At 34.6% G+C, this 26,461-nt stretch overlaps 1 protein-coding gene across 4 annotated transcripts in view; it reads left to right on the top strand.

Annotated features, from left to right (window-relative positions):
• Nucleotides 1–415: 415 nt before the first annotated feature.
• The window catches only part of LOC117924380 (protein ROOT HAIR DEFECTIVE 3 homolog 2), a 134,098-nt gene continuing 108,052 nt past the window's right edge, over nucleotides 416–26,461 (top strand). The window contains exons 1-2 of one of the 4 annotated variants that reach the window (XM_034843002.1): nucleotides 11,167–11,338; nucleotides 11,611–11,937. In XM_034843002.1, coding sequence (XP_034698893.1) covers nucleotides 11,790–11,937 — 148 coding nt within the window. In that variant the 5' untranslated portion in view covers nucleotides 11,167–11,338; nucleotides 11,611–11,789. Of the gene's footprint in view, nucleotides 837–11,166; nucleotides 11,339–11,374; nucleotides 11,938–26,461 lie in introns of those variants that run through there. The other 3 variants (XM_034843003.1, XM_034843004.1, XM_034843001.1) reach the window with 3 other exon arrangements.

Below are 26,461 nucleotides of genomic sequence, written 5' to 3'. Positions count from 1 at the left end.
ACTTTTTTAAGTTATTAAATTGGTTTATCAAACACCCGCTGAGTACCCAACAAGACTATAATTTTCGTGATTCTTTTCTGATTCTATCTTGCTACTCGGTTGTTGTTGTGATGTTGTCCTCGAGCCATCAGACAAGAAAAAAGATCAGAAAATAGCAGAAAAATCAGAGAACAGCAGAGCTGATGTGCTCTGATACCATTTTACAAAAACAGAGCATGCATGAAAACGAAAAAGCGCATACAGAAAAGTTGTCATATTGAGAGAATATTTCCTTTCATCCTTTCCACATGTTTCTGTTGCAGGAGAGATATATTTTTATATGGAGGCTGGAGACAATGATGCATAACCGACTCTCCAGCTTAGCCAAAATAACAGAAAAGAAAGTGAGGCCATTCTAATAAAAGAAAAACTAACAAAATGTAAAAATTGAATCTCTAAGTAGTGTAGAATTGAAGCAGACTGAGCCACACGTAGTTGATTCTTTTCTTTTTCCGTTGTTTTTCTCAGCCACCGAACATTGAAAAGAAGTAAAGAAATGTGCAAAACTTGAGAAAAGAAGCAAAGAAATGTGCAAAACTTGAGACGCAAGTTCTGTTTTGTTATATTGGATTCCTACAAAAGCAGACTGAACTTCATTCTTTCCCCTTTACTTTTCTTAGCAACCAAGGGGTTTACTTCTTCAAAAGAGATGGGAGAGCTTTGTCACTCATTGCAACTAATTGACGGCAATGGTAATTTCAACGTCGCCGGTCTGGAGGAGTTCGTCAAAGCCGTGAAGCTCACCCAGTGCGGTCTCTCCTATGCTGTGGTCGCAATCATGGGTCCTCAGAGTAGTGGTATGTGATTGTTTTCGCTTCAATCGAGCTTTTTCAGCGTTGGATTTTGAAATTGTTTGAATCGATTGTTTTTCTTATCATATTTGAGATCAGAAAGTGGAATTTGGCTCGTTGGCTATTAACTTGTTTGTTGTTGTGGATATGAAGTAGATATGAGGCAGTGTTAGGCTTAGTATCTTGGATCAGAGCGCAAAGAAGGTGGCGATTTTTCTATATTATTGCTGTGGAGTTGCCATTCAAAATTGGTTTTTCATGCAGTTGGGTAAATGTTGTTAACAGTGTCTAAATCATTGTTTTTGCAAATTTTATCAAGGGAGGTGCTATTACCAGATATTTGTTAATTCCTTCCTCTCTGTCTGGTTCATTGCTTCCTCTATGTGTTCGATGAAATGTTTTTAAATGCAGAAGCAAACACAATATTCTGGCAATAGTCTTTATCTTTATGCATGTGTAAGTTGTTTTAGTTCACAAAAGTTCTGTGTTCATTGCATTAATAATTAGGACTAACTAGTAGCAAACTCGCTAGCCTAAAAGGTTAGTGGCCACATTTCCAAATCTAAAACTGTTATGGAGTTTTGAGAATGATTTGCAGCATATCCCCAGTGCCAATAAAAAAGAATGGAATTTTGAGAATAACACAACTGACAAGTCCATATTTTTCCTTCTTTCCTGCCTTAACTGCTGGGACTACCTTGTTAGCTCGGAACCACCTATCTTATGATCCTGATATACTGAGCTCACCCCATACGTTTATGCATTGGTTTGAGGCTTTGAAGTGAGTTGTTATTAGACTGTGCACTGTGATATGAAGGATAATTTTAAAATACAGAAGAACGAAAATATTGCTAACATATATTAAATTAGTGTTGCATATATATATATATATATAAATCAAATCAAACATCCTTGTTCTTGATAATGTTGAACAAATTAGAAAACACCAAGTCCCCACAAACATCCCACCAAAATTTTATTCTAAATGCATCATCCACAAACATCCCACCAAATTTTTGTTATAAGGGCATCATCCATAGTTAATGTACTCCTAAATTAAAAATCTTGCTAGCCTTTTTGGATAGCTTTTGATAGTGCACAGGCTCTTCTCCAAATTTAACAAAAATAGCCCTCTTTACAAGGTGTCTCCACTAAAATCCTCCTAACCATTTTCCTAAAAGACCTTTTTCTTTGTTTTTTAATTTTTTTTTTATTAGAAACAAAGTATTCATTGAAAAAAGATTTAAAAGTTCATGTGAAGAATGAGGAATCCTTCCCAAATATAAAATCTTTGATCAAATAGAACCAGTGAATAATTTTTCTATAAAAGACACCCATACCTCAATATAGTGTCACATGAAATTATGCAGAGCAAAAGAAACTCTACTCTCTATAAGGATTAATACCTTTATAAAAAAATATAAAAAAAATGAATCTTTGCTCCACTCTTTACAATTTTGATTCTTTGCTCCATGATTTGCTATTTTGACTCTTTTGATTCACACATAGAATTCCAATTGAGCAAAAATCACATTGAAGGGAATGCCTTTGAAAGTTGCAGTTGTTGAGCCTCAGAAAAAAAAAGAAAAAAAGAAAGTAGAAATGAATTAGATCTACTTGATAAATTGCTGAATAAATATTCTCATACATCTCAAGGGTATTTATACAAAGTACACAAGTCTATTTTAGGATAGCTAACCATACAAAATAATTGAAAACTATATAAAGTAAATAACAATTACACAATCAACTATACATAGTTGTACACAACTGGCTCTCCCCCTTAAGTTGGTGCATAGATATCGCACATTCCCAACTTGGATAATGATGCATAGAATGAACCACGAGTAACAACATGAGTCATCATATCTACTAACTAATCTGCACTCTTGATGTAGGGAACCTTTATTATGCCAGAATCTAGGTTATCCTTGATGTAGTTCTTATGAAATTCAATATTTTAGTATGACCGTGTTGTACTTGATTATTTGCAATCTCAGTAGCTAATGTGTTATTATAAAAGAGCACTATAGGTTTCTTGGGATCAACCTTAAGCTCGCTTAAGAGAATTCTTAGTCAAGTAAGTTTCATAGATGGATGATGGAGCGCACAGTATTCAACTTTTGCACTATACAATGAGACTATATTTTGTTTCTTACTCTTCCAAGTCACCAAAATTTCTCCTACAAATGACACATACTTTGGGGTAGACTTTCTATCTAATCTAGATCTGGCAAAGTCAGAGTTTGTGTAACCCTCACTATCGAGATGTCCATGTCTAGAAAACATAATACCTTTTCCCGGATAGGACTTCAAATAGACCAGGATATGATTTACTACATTCATGTCTTGGTCACTCGAATTATGCATGAATTGACTTACAACATTAACTACATATGACGAGTCAGGTCTAGTAAAGGTTAGATAGATTAATTTCCTTATTAATCTCTGATATATTTCTTTATTCATTGGAATTTGATTAGTGTAGATGGACAAACTATGATTTGTCTTAATGGGAGTATCTACAAGTTTGCAAGTGGAGTTACTAGTTTTAGCTAAGAGATCTAATGTATAATTTTGTTGTGAGAGGAAGGGTGATTGCTTGGACCGAGACACCTCAATGCCAAAGAAGTATTTTAGAGAACTCAAGTTCTTTAATTCAAATTCCTTGGCCAGATAACTCAGAAGCTTTTTTTTTTTTTTTTTTTTTTGTAGAGTTACTACATGTAACAATTATGTTATCAACATAACCAATAAGCTAAGTAATGTCATCATCATCATCTCTCTTATAGAACAAAGTGTGATCTACCATCACTTGTTTAAAACTATACTCCTTCATCGAGTAGCTCAACCTATAAAACCATGACCTTGGCAACTACTTCAATCCATACAAATCCTTTTTTAGTTTACGGTGTCTTGCCTCCTTTTGGTGTAAACCCTGAAAGGAAGTCCATGTGCACCTTCTCTAATACATCACCATGGAGAAAGGCATTCTTTACATCAAATTGTCTCAATGGCCAATCCAAATTGATCGTAAAAGAAGGATGACTCTAACAATGTTCATCTTAGCCATAGGGGCAAAGGTCTTTTGATTGTTAATCCCATAAGTTTGGGTGCATCCCTTGGTAACCAGTCTAGCTTTGTACCTATAAATTATCCCATTTGACTTGTACTTTACTAAAAACACCCACTTACATCCTACTATATTATTTTCTTGAGGGAACTCGACCATCTCATAAGTAGAGTTCTTTTGGAGAGCCTTTATTTCTTCTACCATAGCTGAATTCCACTTAGGATCTTCAAGGGCTTCTTGAAAACAACTAACAATAGACACAGAGGATAACTGAAGAGCAAAATCAAGGTGAGTCTTAGATAGAAGATGACAAGAGACAGAATAAAAAATGGGATATACAACATTAGAGGATGATTTTGAGAAACCTAACCTATCAAGTTTTTTACGATCACGAAGAGAATATCTCTTATCTTGTTCACCATCTTGTGGATTCAAGGTAGCAATTTTAGACGTTAAAGGTGAAGGAACATGTACCTCAAGATTAGTCTTGGAAGAGTCATCTAATGACATGGTAGTATCATCAAGAGGAGTATTGGAGCCTGGAAAGGTTATGATAGTAACATCTTTGTTCTTCCTTGTATAACGTTGTTGAAATAATCTAAGTGGTTTTTCACCATTTCTTTTCTCAAATGCAAACTTAGCCACCATAGGGTTGGGAGTATCAAAAGACTCCTCTCTTTCCCAAATCAGTTAAATCCTCCTCTTGACCTAAAATCCATAACCTCTTCTTTCCTAACCATAACTTGTCCTATTTCTTACTACTAGTCTCCCCCTAAAGAGGAACTAGAGACACATTTCTAGAAAAATAAGACCCTCTTTAACATAATTGAACATCCATGGAGACATAGTATTTGCCTATAAGATGATGAAAACATTTATAACCCTTTTGGGAATTAGAGTAACCAAGAAAGACACATTTAAGAGCATGAGGATCAAGCTTATCCCTTTGATGAGAGTGTATATGAACATAATATAGACAAATACAAACTTTAGGGTAAGGATTCAAAGTATAAGGAATATAGTGAAACCATGATAACTTTCGCAAAGGAGTTTGATAATCAATGGCACGAGCAGGCATTCGATTGATGAGAAAGACTATAGTTATGACAACCTTAGCCCAAAAATGTTTTGGAACATGCATAGTAAAGCATAAAGCCTGAGATACCTCTAGAATGTTGTGGTTTTTATTCTCTACTATGTCGTTCTATTGTGGCATGTATGTACACTTTGTTTGGTGGAGGATTCTATTTTCTTTGAATAAATTAGCAAGGGACTAATTCACAAACTCACAACCATTATCAGAGGGACAAACCTTAATCTGAGTATTAAATTGTATGGCAATCATTTTAGAAAATTGAGAATAACATATAAAACATAAGCAAATATACCTAACTCACCTTAGTACAATCATCAATAAAAGAGACAAAGTATTTATGACCTGAAGTAAAAGGACTAGAAAAAAGACCCCCAAACATTTGTAAAAACATAGGTAAAAGGAATTAGACTTTTATCGAGACTTGTTTTGAAAGACACATGATGATTTTTAGCATAAATGCATTGTTCACACCTTAAACTAGAAACTGAAATATTTTGAAACAATTGAGGAAATAAACATTCCAAATAAGAAAAAAAAAATGGATGACCTAATCGGAAATATCATAAAATGATGTTTTCTTTATTAGACGTCTCTCTTACTACTTGAAAAATAAAGTCAAATTCAGATTGTAACTCCTTTGCCCCTTCTAGGTAGTAAAGACCACCCCTCTCCTTTTCAATGCTAATCGTCATTTTCATAAGATTGTCTTAAAGCATATAGTGAGTAGAATGGAAGATTACAAAATAATTAAGATGTTTGGTAATCTTACTAATAGAAAGAAGACTACTAGAGGGGCTCGATGCAAGTAAAACAAAGGCTATGGAGAGTGTGGGGGAAAGTGAGAAATTTTGAGCTTCTAAAATTGGCATAGGAGTCCCATTAGTAATGTGAATATACTTAAAAAGTGAGGGCATTAGAGAGTTAAATAAGGAAGAATGACTAGTCATATGATCAGTGGCTCCTGAATCAATAACCCAAATGTTAGAGCTAGCAGAAATAAAGGACAAACTAGAATTATACCTTCTTGAGAAGATAATTGAAAAACTTGAGAAGCAAAAGCTAGAGGATTAACATCGGTAAGAGCAAATCGAGCTAATTTCTTATTCTTCCTTTTAGCTTGTTTAATCTTGTACCAATTTGGATAACCTTGATTCTTCCAGCAAACATCTATCATATGTAGGGTGCTATTGCAATGAGTGCAGAAGTGAAAAGAAGAGTTGATAGAAGGAGTAAAAGGTGTTGGCCATATGTTATTCTTATGGACAACCATTGTGGAAGCCTTAGAGTGATCTTCTATTCCCATGGTGACTTGTCATGCACTTTATGACAGACTAGTGAACAAGCTTTCTCTAGACTTGGTAAAGGAGAGGTGGCCAAAGTACGACCACTAACTTGATCCAAATTGTGATCAAAACCTGCTAGAAAAATATAAAACCTGATTCTCAACTATATATTTCCTTTGTTTCTTAATATAAGCTACATATATCATATCATTTAATCTTCAATACTCAAGCTCCATGAATATTGAATTTAACTCATTGTAGTATTTTGAAAGAGGTCGACCACCTTGGCGTGATCGAAAGGATTTCTTCATCAATTCATATACTTGAGAAGAGTTGGAGACATTAAGATAACTCCTCTTAACTGCATCTCATACCTTCTTAGTTGTTCCACACTACATAAAGTGTGACATAAGCTGGTCAATCATGGAATTATGAGCCAAGACTTCACTATAGTGTTTTCGACCTCCCATTCATCTAGTTTGGATCATTCTCTATAGTTGCAACCTTCCTTCCTATGATATATGCCTTATTCTTTATGCTAACAACATGCATTTCCAAAATTTGAGACCAAATAAGATAATTAACATCATCTAACTTAATAAAAATTGTTGGAGAGACATTCTCATGAATGGTCACCATGGATAACTTTTTGCTATAAGAAATACTCATATCCATTTTTTCAAATATGATATGGTAATGAAGAGGGTGAAAAAGAATGGAAGAAGCGTCAACTAAGCAGTAACGAAAATTCTTAACTTTTACTTTGATACCAACTTGATAAATTGTTGAATAAATATTATAAAATATCTCAAGGGTATTTATATAGTGTGCACAAGACTATTTTAAGATAGTCAACTATACAAAATAATTGAAAATTATATAGAATAAATTACAACTATACAATTGGCCGTACATGACTGTATTAGCTGTACATAATTGACTGGTCCCATATCAACTTTATAGTTCTTTATTTTTCCTAAAAAATATTTGTGTTTCTTTCCCACCATACTATTTTACTTAAAGCGAGGCAAACAATTTCCCACAAGATTTTGCCTCTAGTTGTACTCCCCAAACCCTTCAAGGGAATAGTTATCATGCCACTTATGGTCTAAGGAGAAATCTAATCAAGCTTGGCTAATCTAAACAACCTATGCTATAGCCCTTAAGTCATAGGATAATGTAAAAAAAAAAAAAATGATCAATTGATTCTCCACTCTCCATATATATAGCGCAACAATTAGGTTTAAAGGCTTTGCATGGTCTTCTCATGTGCTACAAGTCATTGGTATGACCTTCTTGTTAGTTACTAGCCATGCAATGGCCTTAACCTTAAATGTGGCTTTAGATTTTCATAAGAATTTTGCTAGAGAATTTTGCAGCATATCCTTAGTGCCAATAAAAAAAAAATGGAATTTTGAGAATAACACAACTGACAAGTCCATATTTTTCTTTCTTTCCTGCCTTAACTGCTGGTACAACCTTGTTAGCTCAGAACCACCTATCTTATGATCCTGATATACTGAGCTCACCCCATACGTTTATGCATTGGTTTGAGGCTTTGATGTGACTTGTTATTAGATTGTACACTGTGATATGAAGGATAATTTTAAAATACAGAAGAACGAAAATATTGCTAACATATATTAAGTTTATTAGTATTGCATATATATAAATCAAACATCTTTGTTCTTGATAATGTTGAACAAATAAGAAAACACCGAGTCCTTACAAACATCCCACCAAATTTTTGTTATAAGGGCATCATCCATAGTTAATCTACTCCTAAATTAAAAATCTTGCTAGCCTTTTTGGATAGCTTTTGATAGTGCACAGGCTCTTCTCCAAATTTAACAAAAATAGCCCTCTTTACAAGGTGTCTCCACTAAAACCCTCCTAACCATTTTCCTAAAAGACCTTTTTCTTTGTTTTTTTTAAAATATTATTAGAAACAAAGTATTCATTGATAAAGATTTAAAAGTTCATGTGAAGAATGAGGAATCCTTCCCAAATATAAAATCTTTGATCAAATAGAACCAATGAATAATTTTTCTATAAAAGACACCTATACCTCAATATAGTGTCACATGAAATTATGCAAAGGAAAAGAAACTCTACTCTCTATAGGGATTAATACTTTTATAAAAAAGAATGAATCTTTGCTCCACTCTTTACTATTTTGATTCTTTGCTCCATGATTTGCTATTTAACTCTTTTGATTCACACATAGAATTCCAATTGAGCTAAAATCACATTGAGGGGAATGCCTTTGAAAGTTGCAGTTGTTGAGCCTTATAAAAAGAAGTAGAAATGAATTAGATCTACTTGATAATTAAATTGCTAAATAAATATTCTCATATATCTCAAGGGTATTTATACAAAGTACACAAGTCTATTTTAGGATAGCTAACCATACAAAATAATCAACAACTATATAAAGTAAATAACAATTACACAATCAATTATACATAGTTGTACACAACTGGCTCTCCCCCTTAAGTTGGTGCATAGATATCACACATTCCCAACTTGGATAATGATGCACAGAATGGACCACGAGTAACAACATGAGTCATCATATCTACTAACTAATCTGCACTCTCGATGCAGGGAACCTTTATTATGCCAGAATCTAGGTTATCCTTGATGTAGTTCTTATGAAATTCAATATCTTAGTTTGGCCGTGTTGTACTAGATTATTTGCAATCTCAGTAGTTGATATGTTATTATAAAAGAGCACTAAAGGTTTCTTGGGACCAACCTTAAGCTCGCTTAAGAGAATTCTTAGTCTAGTAAGTTTCATAGATGGATGATAAAGCACACGGTATTCAACTTTTGCACTATACAATGAAACTATATTTTGTTTCTTACTCTTCCAATTCACCAAATTTCCTCCTATAAATGACACATACTTTGGGGAAGACTTTCTATCTAATCTAGATCTGGCAAAGTCAAAGTTTGTGTAACCCTCACTATCGAGATGTCCATATCTGGAAAACATAATACCTTTGCCCGGAGAGGACTTCATATAGATCAGGATATGATTTACTACATTCATGTCTTGGTCACTCGAATTATGCATGAATTGACTTACAACATTAACTGCATATGACAAGTCAGGTCTAGTAAAGGTTAGATAGATTAATTTCCCCATTAATCTTTGATATATTTCTTTGTTCATTGGAATTTGATTAGTGTAAATGGAAAAACTATGATTTGTCTTAATGGGAGTATCTACAAGTTTGCAAGTGGAGTTACTAATTTTAGCTAAGAGATCTAATGTATAATTTTGTTGTGAGAGGAAGGGTGCTTGCTTGGACCGAGACACCTCAATGCCAAAGAAGTATTTTAGAGAACTCAAGTTCTTTAATTAAAATTCCTTGGCTAGATAACTTAGAAGCTTTTTATTTTTATTTTTGTAGAGTTACTACATGTAACAATTATGTTATCAACATAACCAATAAGCGAAGTAATGTCATCATCATCTCTCTTATAGAACAAAGTGTGATCTACCATCACTTGTTTAAAACTATACTCCTTCATCGAGTAGCTTAACCTGTAAAACCATGACATTGGCAACTGCTTCAATCCAAAATAAGTTTTTCACAATAAAAAACAAGTCACCATTGAGTGGGAACGTGCATGAAAAATGCTGGTGCATAGTGGAGCTAAGCTATAAAGAGTCTTTTGTTAATGTTAAAATAGTTGTCCAAGTAGAAGAGTACAACAAGATGATCAAGACTCATTTTTCTATTAAGAGTACTCATTGACACAAGGATGAGAGCAATTACAAAAGGAATGAAGTTATGAAGAAGACAAGATGATTTCTCGAGTCAACTTTAACGAAAACACTTATTTATTCTTATTGATTGTGTAGTATTGAGAGAATTTGAGTCAAGTCGAATATTGTTGAGATTTTATGCAAATTATTTCTTTTTTATTTTTAGAAAAGTCAATATTTGTAGCATTTTTGTTTTAATAAGTTAATTTTAAAGTTTTACTAGGCTTAGGAAACTGTTGGTTTAAGGTTAATCCATAGAAAGAGATTAATATGAGGTTTCATGATAGATTTATATATATATATATAGAGAGAGAGATAGCGAAAAGAAAAAGTAAGAAATGACAGAAGAAAGATTGACAAAGGGTATATTGAATTTTGAATAGAGAAAGGTTGAGAGAGTTTGAAGTGTGTAATTGTGTTGTTTATAATTAATTTAATCTCCTTTCCTGTGGATATAGGTGAAAACACAAATATTTCGTCTTCTCTATTTTACTTTATTTTTCTTGTTGTGTTTGAATATTGTGATTTTTCTCAACAAATGGTATAAAGACTTCCACTTACTCAACACCATCACCAATCAAACATGAAATAGTAGCTAACTCTATTATTTTATCATTTTCTTCCATTTCCTTCTTTATCCTTTCTTTTCTTTTCTTCCCTTTCGATCATCTTCATTTTATTTCTCAATCTCTTTTTTTTTTTTTTTCCTTTTTTAATTTGTAATTTTTTACAATAAAAATTTTGAGATTTGAGACAAGTTGTTGCTTCTAAGATGATCGATTTCAAAGAACAATATGAAGGGAAGGGAAAGAAAGAAAGAAAGAAAGAAAAAAAAAGGAAAACAGAGTTGGGGTTTTGGATATGGGTGCCAGATAATATTTTGAGTGTTTGATGTATAAAATTCATTTTTAATACTCCTCAAAATATATGATTTTGATTTACCAAACTTATTAATTAAACTCAAAATTTATTTTTATCATATTTTAAAATTAAAATATGAAGAATGATTTAAATAATTGTTATATATATAATTTGATTATGATTTGAATAATAGGAGAAAAATATTCTCGCTCTTCTTTGTGATCCCGTAGAGACGGCACTCGAACTTTCCTCCGAACCTTCTCTCTCCTCTGTTTCTCTGTAAGTAGAAATCTGTAGACCCATCCCTAGAGAAAACGCCAACTTTTTTTGGGTTCCCGAGAAAACAACGATAAAGGGAAAAGACTCAAGACAAGCAAAACTTTTCAGTCGATGCATTTTCATTGGTTCCTTATTGAAGTGAGTTCTCGACTCGGATTCACTTCGACTAGAAACTTCTTTCTTTCCTTTTCCTGCATTTTTAATTCAAATTATTAAACCAAAAACGAAACACCTGGTTTTCTCTCCTGCTTGGTTCGAGGAAAAGAAAAACTAGCAAAATGTAAAAATTGAATCTCAAGTGTCTTTGTTTCGTTTTATTGGTTTCTTAAAGAAGTGGGACTCGTGGAAAGAGTTGAAGCAGACTGAGCGACACGTGGTTGATTCTTTTCTTTTTCCGTCGTTTTTCTCAGCCACCGAACAATGAAAAGAAGTAAAGAAATGTGCAAAACTTGAGACGCAAGTTCTGTTTTGCTGTATTGGATTCCCACAGAAGCAAAAATCACAACCCGAGTTCAAAACAACTGAGCGACATATAACTATACTGAACTTCATTTCTTAGCAACCAAGGCGATCTACTTCTTCGAAAAAGATGGAAGAGATTTGTCACTCATTGCAACTGATTGACGGCAATGGTAAATTCAACGTCGCCGGTCTGGAGGAGTTCGTGAAAGCGGTGAAGCTCACCCAGTGCGGTCTCTCCTATACTGTGGTCGGGATCATGGGTCCGCAGAGCAGTGGTATGTGATAGTTTTCGCTTCAATTGAGCTTTTTGGGCGTTGGATTTTGAAATTGTATGAATCGATTGCTTTTCTGATCATATTTGAGATCAGAAAGTGGAATTTGGCTCGTTGGCTATGAGGCAGTGTTAGGTTGAGTATCTTGGATCAGAGTGCAAAGAAGGTGGTGAATTTTCTAAATTATTGCTGAAGAATTGCCATTCAAAATTGGTTTTTCATGCAGTTGGAGAAATGTTGTTAAAAGTGCCTAAATCATTGTTTTGCAAAGTTTATCAAGGGAGGTGCTATTACCAGATACTTGTTCATTCCTTCCTCTCTGTCTGGTTCATTGCTTCCTCTATGTGTTCGATGAAATGTTTTTAAATGCATGAGCAAACACAATATTCTGGCAATAGTCTTTATCTTTTTCTGGACAGTATGATTCAGTGCATCCTCTTCTTTATGCATGTATAAGTTGTTTTAGTTCACGTAAGTTCTGTGTTCATTGCATTAATAATTTGGACTAATTAGTAGCGACTTCCCAAGCCTAAAAGGTTTGTGGCAACATTTCCAATTCTAAAACTGTCATGGAGTTTTGAGAATGATTTGCAGCATATCCTCTGTGCCAATAAAAAGAAAATGGAATTTTGAGAATAACACAACTGATAAGTCCATATTTTTCCTTCTCTCCTGCCTTAACTGCTGGTACTACCTTGTTAGTTCAGAACCACCTATCTTATGATCCTGATATAATGAGCTCCCTATACTTTTATGCATTGGTTTGGAGATTTGATATGACTTGTTATTAGACTGTATACTGTGATATGAAGGATAATTTTAAAATTGCACCCCCCCCCCCCCCTACCCCCCACACACACACACATAAATCAAACATCTTTGTTCTTGATAATGCTGAACAAATAAGAAAACACTGAGTCCCCACAAACATCCCACCAAATTTTTGTTCTAAGGGCATCATCCATAGTTGAACTACTCCTAGATTAAAAATCTTGCTAGCTTTTTTGGATAGCTTTTGACAGCACACAGGCTCTTCTTCAAATATAACAAAAATAACCCCCTTCACAAGGTGTCTCTGCTAAAACCATCCTAACCGTTTTCCTAAAAGAGCCTTTTTTTTTATTAGAAACAAAGTATTCATTGATAAGGATTTAAAAGTTCATGTGAAGGATGAGGAATCCATCTCAAATATAAAACCTCTTGATCAATGGATAATTTTTCTCCTGAATATAAAAGACACCTATACCTCAATATAGTGTCACATGAAACTATGCAAAGGAAAAGCAACTCTACTCTCTACAGGGATCAATAACTCTATAAAAAAGACAGAATCTTTGCTCCACTCTTTGCTATTGTGATTCTTTGCTCCATGCTTTGCTATTTTGACTCTTTTGATTCACACATAGAATTCCAATTGAGCTGAATTACATTGAGAGGAATGCCCTTGAAAGTTGTAGTTTGTTGAGGCTCAAAAAGAGAAATAGAAATGAATTAAGTCCCATATCGATTTTTTAGTTCTCTATTTTTCCTAAAAATGTCCTTGCATCTCTCAGCTGCCATACTATCTAGATTAAAGCTAGGCAAGAAATATCCCACAAGATTTTGTCTTTAGCTATACTCCCCAAACCCCTAAAGGAAATAGTCATCATGCCACTTATGGTCCTAGGAGAAATCGAATCAAGCTTGGCTAGTCTAAATAGGCTATGCCATAGCCCCTAAGTCATGGGATAGTGTAAAAACAATGATCAATTGATTTCCCACTCTTCATACATATAGTGTGATAGTTAGGACTAAAGGCTTTCTATGGTTTTCTCAAGTGCAAAAAGTGATTGGTATGACCTTCTTGTTAGCCACTAGCCATGCAATGGCCTTAACCTTAGATGTGGCCTTAGATTTCGATAATAATTTTGCTAGAGGGAAATGAACAAGAGTGGTAGGTTGAACATAGCTAAAAAGAAAAATTTTACTTTAACGAGGTCTGGAGAAGATAATGACCAAGCTCTCACGTTAGGAACAAATGATGATGGGTGCATACGAGAGAGAGAGAGAGGACATGAGTCTTTCAAGGTCCTCTATTTCCAAATTAGTGAGGTTACGAAAAAAGTTAAGGTTCCAACAAAATGGAAAAGAGATATTAAGGTTAGTTGAAATAGAAGAATTTCTAGCTATCACAAATATGAAAAGATTTGGAAATTGAGAGCATAAAGCTTGACCCCCCCCCCCCCCCTCAACCCAAAAAAACAGGTCTTCCTACAAACGAATTCTTGCCCGTCACCACCGTAAGACAAGTATGTTTAGAAAAATGCTAGAAGACCTGTGCATTAGCCTTCCAATGGCGCAAATGTGACCACCTAACTAACATGTTGACATCCCAACCATTGAGATGAGTCCCATAGATACTTAATATTATTTTTTTAATAAGAAATAAGAGATGTACATATTTATATTAATGAAAATATGAGAAGGATGAGGAGTCCTCATCATGATTACAAAAGAACTTGATCATAATATGATTAACTTCATCTACTATACAAGGAGTCTACACAAAAGGTTTAGATGACAAATGTCATTTCTCTTAGTGCACGAGGCTTAGAAAGAGGAATCAAAATGAAGTAAATCCCACAACCCCTCTATTGTCCTCCACTTATCCTAAAAAATTCCATCATTTCTTTCTTGTGACACAATCTTAAGTAATATGTGACAAGCTATTTGTCAAAGGATCTTACCTCTACTTGAGTTCTCCAAACCCTTATATTAATTGATCATTATATCGCATATACTCCTAGGTGGAATCCAATTAACCTTGATTTGTCTGAATAAACAGTGCTAAAGCCTCAAAGTTGTTAAACAATGCAAAAAGAGATGATAATTGATTTTCCACTTTGCTTACATAAAACACACCAATTAGGCTTAAGGGATTTAAAAGGTCTTCTCAATTGTAACATGTTGTTGGTATTTACTTTCTTGTGTGTTACTAACCAAACAATAACTTTAACCTTAGATGAGACTTTAGATTTCTTTATAAATTTGGTTGGGGAAGAAAGAACAAAATCCGATGTATTAGACAAAACCATGAAAAAAGATTTGATGATGAGTAATCTTGAAGAGGTTAATGACCATGCTCTTGCATTTGGGGTGGATGAAGACAATTGCACACAAGTGAGGGATGCCATAAGTCTTTCATGATCCTTAACCAATGAATCCATAAGGTTGCGATGAAAATTAAGACTTCAAGAAAAAAAAGAAGAGTAAGGATAGTTGAAATGGTAAAAATTTTTACTGTGACAATTCTATAAAGACATGAAAATTGTGAACATAAAGGTTGATTCCCCCACCACAAATCCTTCCAGAAGAGAATTCTCACCTTGTCAACCACCACAAAACGAGTGGTACCTAAAACAATTTGGAACACCCATATAAAGGCCTTCCAGGGACACCTACATGACCATTTGGCTATAATGTTTCCCATCCATTAAGATGGGTCCCATAAATGCTCAAAATAACCTGATGCCAAAGACAAAAACTTTCCTTAAGGAACCTTAAAAGCCATTTCCATAAGAGAGCAAGATTCCTCAGAGAGATCAATCCAAGTCCTAGACCTTCATACTCCTTAGGCTTACACACTAGGTCCTAACTAATGAGATGATCATTTCTACCTTCCCCAACTCCTGACTAGAGAAAATCTCTTTTCAATTTCTCAATCTTTTTTTTAGTTTTTTTATTTTATTTTATTAGAAACAAACATATGTATTAAATAAGAATAAATAAAACATGAGAAGGATGAGAAATCCTCCTCATGAAATATAGACCTAATAAAAAAGAGCTAAGAAAACCTCCTCTATACAAGGGGCTATACAAAACGTACAAAAGCCTAAACAGGTGTGACAACTCCTAGTCCTATAGACCCTACCCTAAGAGGTGTAAATCAACAACCAACTAAGCTAAATTACACTCAAAGGATAAGGTTTAAAAAAGTCTGTACAATAAGCTTAAAAAGAAACAAAGAAATGAAGCGCATCCCACATCATCTTTGGCATCTTCCAAGTGTTCTCAAAGATCCTAGCATTCCTCTCTCTCCACACAATCCACAACAAAGAGAGACACACGATCCTCCAAAGAGTCTTGCCTTTAATAGAGTTTTTAAAACACTTGAAAGAAATTACCATCATATCACGAATACTGTTTGGCTAAACCCACACCATCCCCGCCTGTAGATCCTATGTCACAATCCCAAAGCAATCGAACAATGTAAGAAGAGATGATCAACCGTCTTACTACTTCTCCTACAAAGAATGCACCAATCGGGGCTAAGTGTTTTGAAAGGTCTTCTCAATTGTACCATGTCATTGGTATTTATCTTCTTATGAACCACTAACCAGGTGAAAGCCATGGCCTTAGAGGGGACTCTTGATTTCAACAAAAAATGAGCTGGGTAGAAAGGAGTAGAATCTGAGAAATTGGATAAGACTAAAAAGGAAAGATTTTACTAAGAAACCTCCTGAAGATGACGGAACCCAAACTTTCACATCTGGAATAGAAGGAGTCAAATGAACATGGGAAAGTAAAGACATTAGTCCTTCAAGATCCTCAATCTCCACATTCGTTAGATTGCGACAAAAGATAAAATCCTAAGACGTAGAAGTATCATTACCCAATATGACTGAAATGGAAAGGTTTTTAGTTGTGGTGATTTTGAAAAGTTTTGGAAATTGTAAGCATAATGGTTGGTCCTCCCACAACAAATCTTCCCAAAAATGAATTTTGGTCCAATCACCCACTCCAAAGCGGGTGTGTGTAGAGAAAACCTGGAGAATATGTGCAATGGCCTTCTAGGGGCAACGATGTGACCATCTGACTATATTGTTGGCGTCCCATCCATTGGGATGTGTCCCATAGATACTCAAGATAACTTGATGCCAAATGGAAAAACTTTCCCGAGGATACCTTCAAAGCCACTTTCTTAATAAAGCTTGGTTCCTTAGAGTAATTTTCCCGAACCCTAACCCACCAAACTCCATAGGTCTACATACTATGTCCCAACTGACCAGGTGCCCTTCCCAAACCTCAACCATAGAAAATCTCTTTGTAATTTCTCAATCCTCAAAGCTATTGAAGTTGGGATCTTGAAAAGAAAAAGAAAGTAGCTCGGGATTTCTCAATCTTAGACACTAGAATCTTGAAAAAAGATAAAAAAAAATAGTTAGGGATGTGGGACAAACATGTTTGAATTAGAGTAATTCTACCTCTTAGAGACAAAAGGACCCTTTTCCATCAATTCAGTCTTCTCGAGATCCTGTCAAACACTGGGTCTCAAAACGCAACTACCTTTGGATTCCCCCTAATGAAAGACCTAAGTAAGGTAAAGGCTAATGTGAGACTTTTCATTTAAGCATTAATGCCAACCTGATAATCAGATACTAACTTATGTTAATTCTATATAGAGTGTTCTTGTCTAAATTGATCTTTAACCTTGATAATTTCCCAAAAACCAATAGGATTAGTTTAAGGTTTTGTAGATCTTTTATAGAAGCTCTCAAGAAAAAATGGTATCATTTGCAACTTGTAAATGAGATACTCTAGTTTTATCCTTACTCACTAGGAATCCCTTTACAAAATTGCTCTCATCAACTCTTAGCATCATTCTACTTAATACATTGATTGCTAAAGTAAAAAGAGAAGGGGAAAGAGGCTCTCCTTGTCTTAAACCTCTAGTTGCCTTGACCCATCTTTTAGCATTTCCATTCATCAAGATTGCTAAGCTTGTTGAGGATTAACAACCCCTCATTCAATACCTTCATCTTGTACTAAACCCTTTTCACTCTAGTACGTGATCTAGGAAATCCCAATCGACATGATCATAAGCCTTCTCAAAATCTATTTTGAATACTACCTCGTCCCTTCTTAAACATCTTTTCTCTTCTACCACTTCATTAACAATCAAAATTGCATCCAAAATTGGTTTGCCCTCAACAAATGCTCCTAGGAAGATGTGTATAGTTTTGTGGAGGACTCTTCTAATTTGCCTTGATAAGACCTTAGAAATGATCTTGCACAAACTCATAACCGGGCTTATAGGTTTGACATTTGAAATTTTTTTGGTTTATCTCTTTTCAGCACAAAGGCAATGAAAGTTGCAATGTTGCTTTGGTTGATGACCCATTATTATGGAACTCAAAGAGCACCCTTAGTAGATCCTTCTTAATTAGATTCCAACACTTTTGGAACATTGAAATGGAAGAACCATCGGGCCTAGGGGCCTTTTCCTTGTCTCATTGGAAAACAACATTGTGAACCTCCTCTTTTAAAAAATGTCTATCCAACCAAATGGCACTCTTTGTTGCAATGGGAGACCAATCCATTCTTTCTATCATCCAAGAAACATCGGGGGGCTTGGAGTATAAATTTCCAAACAAATATACTATCTCCTCGAAAATGTTTTCAATGTTGTCTAGAATTTTTCCCTTTTCAAACAACAAAGATTTGATAAATTTTCTGTTTCTCCTACCATTAGCCACCATATGGAAGAATTTATAATTGCAATCCCCTTTTTTTGTCTATCGAATCTTAGATATTTGTCTCTGTGAAAACAAATTTCCTAATTATGGGAAGTATATTTGAATGATAGGTGTAATTGGATAGGATTTTAGCCTAGGAATTAAGTTCCTGATTTGTAAGAATATATTCCTATTTCCTGATTTGTAGGGATATAGGTTCCTGATTTGTTAAGGATATTTGCTTTCCCTTTTTTATTCCTTATTTTTCTATGAAGTATATATATTTTGTTGTAATCTTGTACTATGAAATATAAGAGAAATTAATTACCCATTTTCACATGGATCAAAGTTGACTCAGGGTTCGTGGGAATTGTTGTTTTGCAGCCTGTTGTTTGCTACTATTTGCCTTCTTAAACTTTTGTCTTTGCTATGCTTTTTTTTTTTTTTGGTTGCCCAAAACAGAGTAATTTTTTTGAAGGCCCCTTTTTCTGTCTTGTGTCTTTGGGCTCTGTTTTTTGTTCCTCTCTTTTTTTAAGACATATTTTCCATTGTCGAATACTGTTGTGACTTCTATTTCCAGCTTTTCCCATGCCCTCCTTTTAATTTCGTCTCAACCTCTTTGTTTAAATGCGGGAAATTAGTAGCCCTGAGATTTGAGGTGGTCACAAGTTGTTCACACTTTCCTTAAAGGAAAAAAGGAAACTAAGCCATCTCCTTGGCACTGATCCTCAACCTGATGATCCAAAATTTGAAGTTTGGGATGAAGAGGACTCCATGGTCATGTTTTGGTTGTGGAATTCTATGACTCCAAAAGTAAGTGATACCTGTATGTTTTTAACCACAACGAAGAATATTTGGGACATGGTACATCAAACCTATTCAAAAGCTTGTGATGTTGCTCAAATTTATGAAATAAAGATGAAAATCTTAGCCACCAAGCAAGGAAGCCAATTTGTTACTGGATATTCTAATATACTGTAGAACTTATGGTAGGAAATGGATCATCATCAATGCATCAAAATGAAGTGCAGTGGAGATGCAACAGTACTAAAGAAGTTCTTTGGATGGGAGAAGACATATGAATTTTTGGCTGGTCTAAATGTGGAGTTTGACCTGGTTAGAGTGCAAGTCTTAGGCAAGGAAGAATTGCCTACCTTGAACGAAACTATTGCTATCATCCAAGTGGAAGGAAGATGAGGAGTGATAATCATATCTCAACCAGTTGAAGGCTTGACTCTTGCTGCTAAAAATTTGCTTTCAAAGAATGGAAGAAACTTTGGAATAGAGCAACAATTTGGAGGAAATGAGAATTTAGATTCGTCAGAGCCAGGGAATATAAATTTATGGTGCACTTACTGCAAGAAGCCTTGTCATACCAAGGATAGGTGTTGGAAACTTCATGTGCACCCATCAATGCAAAACCGGAACTCGAATGCTGAAGGAATGCAACAGAGAGGACAAGGGCAAGCCAACGTGACCAGTATACCCCATCCAATGATGAGGCAAATTCTTAAGTACAAGGAGAGTTCAATAGAGAAACTAAGGAGCTTGTCGGAGACACTTGAAAAACCATCAAGAGAAGGTACATGTTCTTTGGCATTTTCTGGTAAAAATCAAACTCCTCGTGCGTTTAATGTTTTGAACATTTCCCACACAAGTTCATTGATTATTGACTCAGGAGCCACAGATCACATGACACATTCTTCACATCAGTTTATTTGTTATAACCCTTGTCCGAGTAATGGGAAAATTGCCATTGCTAATGGGACCTTGATTATTGTAACTGGCCTAGTGATATCCTTATCAACAAATCACTCACACTCAGAAATGTTCTCCTTGTTCCAAGATTGTCTACCAATCTTATCTCTATTAATAAACTTGCATAAGATCTGAATTGTAGTGTGATTTTTTCTTCCTCCCATCGTGTTCTTCAAGTATAGGACTCGGGAAAGATGACTGGGCGCGCTAGGTTGAAGGATGGACTTTACTACCTTTAAGAATCCAAATACAAAGTACTACTAAGAATAAGTTATTTGTATCATTATGTTCTGAGTCTAGCTCCTATAATAAAGAAAAAAAATATGGCATCAACATTTTCGTCTTAATCATTCTTCATTCAATACCCTTAAGGTCATGTTCCTAATGTTATTCCAAGGAATTTGTGTTGAAAGTTTCCAATGTGAGTTTTGTGAACATACTAAGCATAAACATGTTGTTTTTCCAATAAGCAATAAAAGAATGTCTGTTCTTTTTCACTCATTCATAGTGATGTTTGTGGATCCTCCCAAATTCTTAGCTTGATGTTTGATGCTTGTACTCGTGTGACATGGTTATTTATCCTAAAAATCAAATTTGATGTTGGCAACATTTTTCCTAATTTCCTCAAAATGGTGAAGAACCAATTTGGTGTCAGTATTAAAAGGTTCAGGTTTGATAATGCAAGGATTATTTTAACAAAAATCTGTCAACTGTTATTCAAAAAGAAGACATCATTCATGAATCATCTTATGTTAACACACCCTAACAAAATGGTGTTGTAGAATGGAAAATTGGCCATTTGCTTGCAACTACTCAAGCCTTGCTTTTTCAAAAAATATGTTCCTAAACAATATTGGGGGGAAGTGGTTTTGATCGCTGCCCATATAATCAATAGGCTACCTTCTCAAGTTCTTGGTTCCAAAAGTTCTATTCAAATTCTCTCTAGTTTTTTCCTTGATGCTAATAAATCAAACAGCTTGACTCATAGGATTTTTGGTTGTGACTTTTATTCATATTCATTTACACAATAGAGGAAAATTAGATTCAAGGGTTCTCAAGTGTGTGTTTCTGTGTTACTCATAAACTTAAAAAGGTTATAAGTGTTATCATCCTCTAACCAAACATCCTTTTGTCTTAGTTGATGTAACCTTTGTTGAAATGAAAGCTATTTTACTAAACCTTATCTTCCGAGGGAGAGTTCAGATAAAGAAGATAAGGATCAAGATCAATTTTTGCCTCTTTTTCCCAACATTTCATTTCCTTCCCCAACAATACCAAAAAGTCTATCTTTATTCCTCTATTAACAAAGCTGAATGAGTCAGTCTCTCCTCATATTTCCTTGGAATAGGATACAATGATACATGCTACACAAACTTAGAGTAGTATTCACTCTTAGAAAGTCTACACAAGGAAAAACCTATTCTTCAACCTATGCAAGTTTATGACTCAGAACTAGTCCTTAAAACATAAGTAGACATCCTTTATATAACCCATTGAGGGAGTTTGTTAGTTAATTAAAATACCAATGTTGTTGATAATGATGATCTCTTTATTGCTCTTAGGAAAGCCATAAGAAAATGCACCCAATGTCGTCCTCTATGTCCAATATCTCATTTCTTGTCCCATGAGAAACTGTCTCAAATGTATAGATTTTTTCTCTCTTTATTGAAAACTATTATAGTGTCCAAAGCATTAAAACATTAGGAATACAGGAATGCTATGAAATTTAAAATGGAGGCTCTAGAAAAGACAAGACTTGGTAGTTAATAGAATTACCAAAAGGTAAGGATCCAATTGGTTGCAAATGGGTGTTTATAGTGAAGTATAGAGTCTATGAAACTTTGGAGAGGTATAAAGCACGATTGGTGGCAAAGGGATATACTTTTGATTACCTTGAGACATTTGCTCCAATGGCTAAGATGAATACAGTAATGAACACAATTTGAATAATGTTGCATTTTTTATTCAAATGAAGGTAATACATTTAAATAGAGTAGGGACAGCCAAGGACTAACGGCAAATCTCTAAAAACACTCCTAGGATCACTGCAAATGAAATTAAAAGCAATTTTAAAACCAAATCATAATAGCTGGAAAAAACAACCAAATCTAGAATAAATAAGTTTGACTAATTCAAATTTCCTAATCAAATCAAATCTGATTTGATTTACCAATAGATACTTTTGTCCTTGGCAACTAATTTTGGATGAGACTTGCAACAATTTGATGTTATAAACTCCTTCCTACACAACGATTTTGAAGAGGAGATTTATATGAAAATTTCCCTAGGTTTTGGCACGTGCTTTGAGAAGAAAGTGTGCCAATTAAAAAAGGCATTATACAAGCTAAAGCAATCTCAGAGAGCATGGTTTGGAAGGTTTGAAAAAGTAATGATTTTTATGGGATATAGACAGAGTCAAGGTGATCGATATTTCTTTATTTATCAAGCACTCAAATTCAAGGGAAGTAACCATGCTGCTAGTGTATGTGGATGATATCGTAGTCATTGATGATGAATCGAAAGAAAGGGAAGAACTAAGGAAATGTTTAATATGAGGGTTTGAAATAAAAGAGTTGGGCATGCTGAAGTATTTCCTTGTTATTGAAGTTGCTCATTCCTACAAGGAATTTTTATCTCCCAGTAGAAGTATGTCTTAGACCTATTAAAGGATACTGGGAAACTTGATTGTAAAGTTGTCGAATCACCTATTGAGTTAAATCACAAGCTTGGAGAAGCACTTGAAGACATTATGGTGGATAAAGGAATGTATTAAAGTCTTGTTGGAAAATTAATTTATCTTTCACATACTCGACTAAATATAGCTTATGCAGTTGGAGTTGTCAACCAATTCATGCACAATCCTAAGGAAGTTCATCTTCAAGCAGTGGTTCGAATCCTACAATACCTCAAAGGGACACCAAATAAAGGAATCTTGTTCGGAAAAGGAGAAAAAATGTCTTTATAGGCTTATGTAGACACAGGCTACGTAGATTTAGTAGTAGATAGAAGGTCTACCTTGAGTTATTGCACATTTCTTGGAGAGAATCTCGTAACTTGGAGAAGCAAGAAACTAAATGTTGTTGCCATATCAAGTGTAGAGGCTAAATTTAAAGTAATGGCATTGGGGGTTTGTGAACTTCCATGGATTAAAATAATTTTGGATGACTTGAAGATTAAATGGGAGAAACCTATGAGACTCTATTATGACAAGAAGTTAGTAAATAGTATTGCTCACTATGCGGTTCAACATTATCATACTAAGCACATTGAAGTAGATGAGGCACTTTATAAAAGAGAAGCCAGATAGTGGGTTGATTTGTACACTATACATACCAATAGGAAATCAACTAGTAGACATGCTAATTAATGGACTAAATGGCATGTCATTTCAAAGAATGATCAACAAGTTGGGAATGGATGATATCCACTCGCTTGAGAGGGAATGTGAAAACAAATTTCCTAATTATGGGAAGTATATTCGAATACTAGGTGTAATTGGATAGGATATTAGCCCAAGAATTAGGTTCCTAATTTGTAGGGATATATTCCTAGTTCCTAATTTGTAGGGATATTTGTTTACCTATTTTTGTTCCTTCTTATTTTTCTACAAGGTTTCTATAATTTGTTGTAATTCGATAATATGAAATATGAGAAAAATTAATTACCCATTTTCACAATCTCTAATACACCTCTTCCTTTAATAATAGCTCCATAAGCACCTTCCTTAAGGCCCTCAAAGCTAATTACTCATTGTTAGATTCCTTTCTTTCTCACTAGCCTCAATGTTGACAATGTTTGTAAGAATATTCTTCTTTTCCTCCTTTAAATCTTTGAAGTACACCTTATTCCCCTTTTTTAGCTTTGATTTGACAAATTGTAGCTTCTCATGAACTTATGATCTTTCCATCCATTAACTTTACAAAATATATCCGCTTTCCCATTTTGTGTCCTATGACAGATTACCATCATTTGATAGAAATTTTCTCACTAGCCTAAACAACATAACCATACTTAAAACCTTATCTGAGGCACTAAATAGTAAGGAGTAGAAACAATCCATGAGGGTTGAGATGGACACACTTGAAAAGAATGGGGCTTGGGATGTGGTTGAGTTACCAAGATGGAAGAGTTCAATAGGGTGCAAGTGGGTGTTCATAGTAAAGTAGAAGGTAGATGGTTCTTTTGAGAGATACAAAGCCAAGCTTGTTGCCAAAGGCTATACTCAGACATATGGAGTAGATTACCAAGAGACTTTCACACTAATAGCCAAGACGAACATCGTGAGAATTTCTCTCTTTGGCTACCCATTTTGACTAGGACTTACAATGGTGTGATGTGTAAAATGTGTTTCTACCTGAAGAGCTTGAAAAAGAAATTTCTATGGATCTTCCACTTTGTTTTAATATGCACTTGAAAAGAAAAAAGGTATATAAATTGAAGAAAACTTTGTATGAGCTAAAACAGTCTCCACGAACTTGGTTTGGAAAATTTGCCGAAGTCATGATAATTGTTAGCTACAAACAAAGCCACAGTGACAACATCTTCTTTGTTAAACACTTGTCTCAGGGGGAGTAACTACCTTATTGGTTTGTGTGGATGGTATAATAGTGACCAAAAATGATCTTGAAGAAAGAAAAACATTGAAGCGGTGCTTAGCAAAAGAGTTTGAAATAAATGAGCTTGGAAGACTAAAGTAATTCTTGGGAATTGAAGTGGCTCACTATAAAAAAGGGAATCTTTCTCCTAACAAAAGTATGTTCTTCATTTATTGCAGGAGATGGGAAAAACAAGATGTAAATCGATTGACACACTTATTGATCCAAATCACAAGCTTGGAGAAGTAAGTGAGAATGTAGCCATAGACAAGGGTATGTACCTGGATTGGTTGGTGGGCTAATCTACCTCTTACATATGCAACCAAACATTGCTTACATAATCAACTTAGTGAGTCAATTTATGCATAACTCGAAGGCAGTTCATCCACAAGCTGTATATAGAATCCTATACTACTTGAAAACAACTCTAAGGAAAGGAATTTTGTTTAAGAAAAGCACTGAGCTATCATTGGAGGCCTATATTGATGCAGATTATGTAGGATCGGTTGTTGATCGAAGGTCTACCATAGGATATTGCACTTTTCTTGGAGGGGACTTGGTAACTTGAAAGAGTAAGAAATAGAATGTTGTTGCAAGATAGTGTAGAAGTAGAAGTTTGTGCAATGACCTAAGGAATTTGTGATTTACTTTGGCTCAAGATTGTCTTGGAGGACTTGGAACATTAAGGGGAGACACCGATGAGACTTTATTGTGACTGTAAGTTAACCATCAACATTGCACATAGCTTGGTACATCATGATGAAATCAAGCATATTGAAGTAGACATACATTTTATTAAGGAGAAGTTGGATAGTGGCTTAATCTACATGCCATATTTGCCCATTAGAGGTCAATTAGCCGATGTCTTAATGAAAGGATTAACAAGTACCTGGTTTTAAGAAATCATTATCTAGTCGGGAATGAATAATATCTATTTGCTAGCTTGAGGGGGAGTGTTGGAAGATTATTACAACTGTGGAAGATTATTACATCTGTAATATATAGCTATGGAAGATATACAACTATGTATATAATTTTGTAATATAAAATTGTGTGTGTGTGCAGTTGTGTGTAGTTGTGTGAATATCCATATGTGTAGATTTATGTATATAATCCCTGACTTGTAAGGATCTTTAATAGGGTAGTTTCTCATTCTTTCCTTATTCTTCAATTTTTTTGTTGTAATATATATATATTTCTAGGGTTGTATACTTTTAAAATATGAATGAAAAATACAATTTTTCTCCATAAACACTATACCCCTCAAACCCAGTTTTTTAGCAATCACTCTACCCACTTCCAAACCCAATCCTACAACCTAAACTTGCTTTTGCAAATTATTACTCTAACCCACTTCCCCATAGGAATTGTAGCACCTTTTCTAGCCCCCCTCCCCCTTCCCCCCCCCCAACAACAACAACACTCGTGAAAGACCCCTTTACCTACCAGAAACATCCAAAATTTCCTTATCAACTTAACTCCTCTTAGTTCCTCTCGTCAAAGGCTCCTTAAAGGAGGTTTCCAAAACTGAACATAATGCCTTCCTTAATAAATCCCACCCTCTACCTCTATCTCCCTTAGGAATTACCAAAGTTTTAGTTCTTTGAATTGTAGAAAATTCTGACACCCTGATGAACCCACCTTTGTTATTAAAACAAATCTCTAAGAGATGAGTCCTAG

Source organism: Vitis riparia, chromosome 10 (genome assembly GCF_004353265.1).
Source record: "Vitis riparia cultivar Riparia Gloire de Montpellier isolate 1030 chromosome 10, EGFV_Vit.rip_1.0, whole genome shotgun sequence".
NCBI classification, from domain to species: Eukaryota; Viridiplantae; Streptophyta; class Magnoliopsida; order Vitales; family Vitaceae; genus Vitis; species Vitis riparia.
The sequence above is the reverse complement of the archived record's forward strand: the minus strand, read 5'-3'. Positions and strand labels throughout refer to the sequence as shown.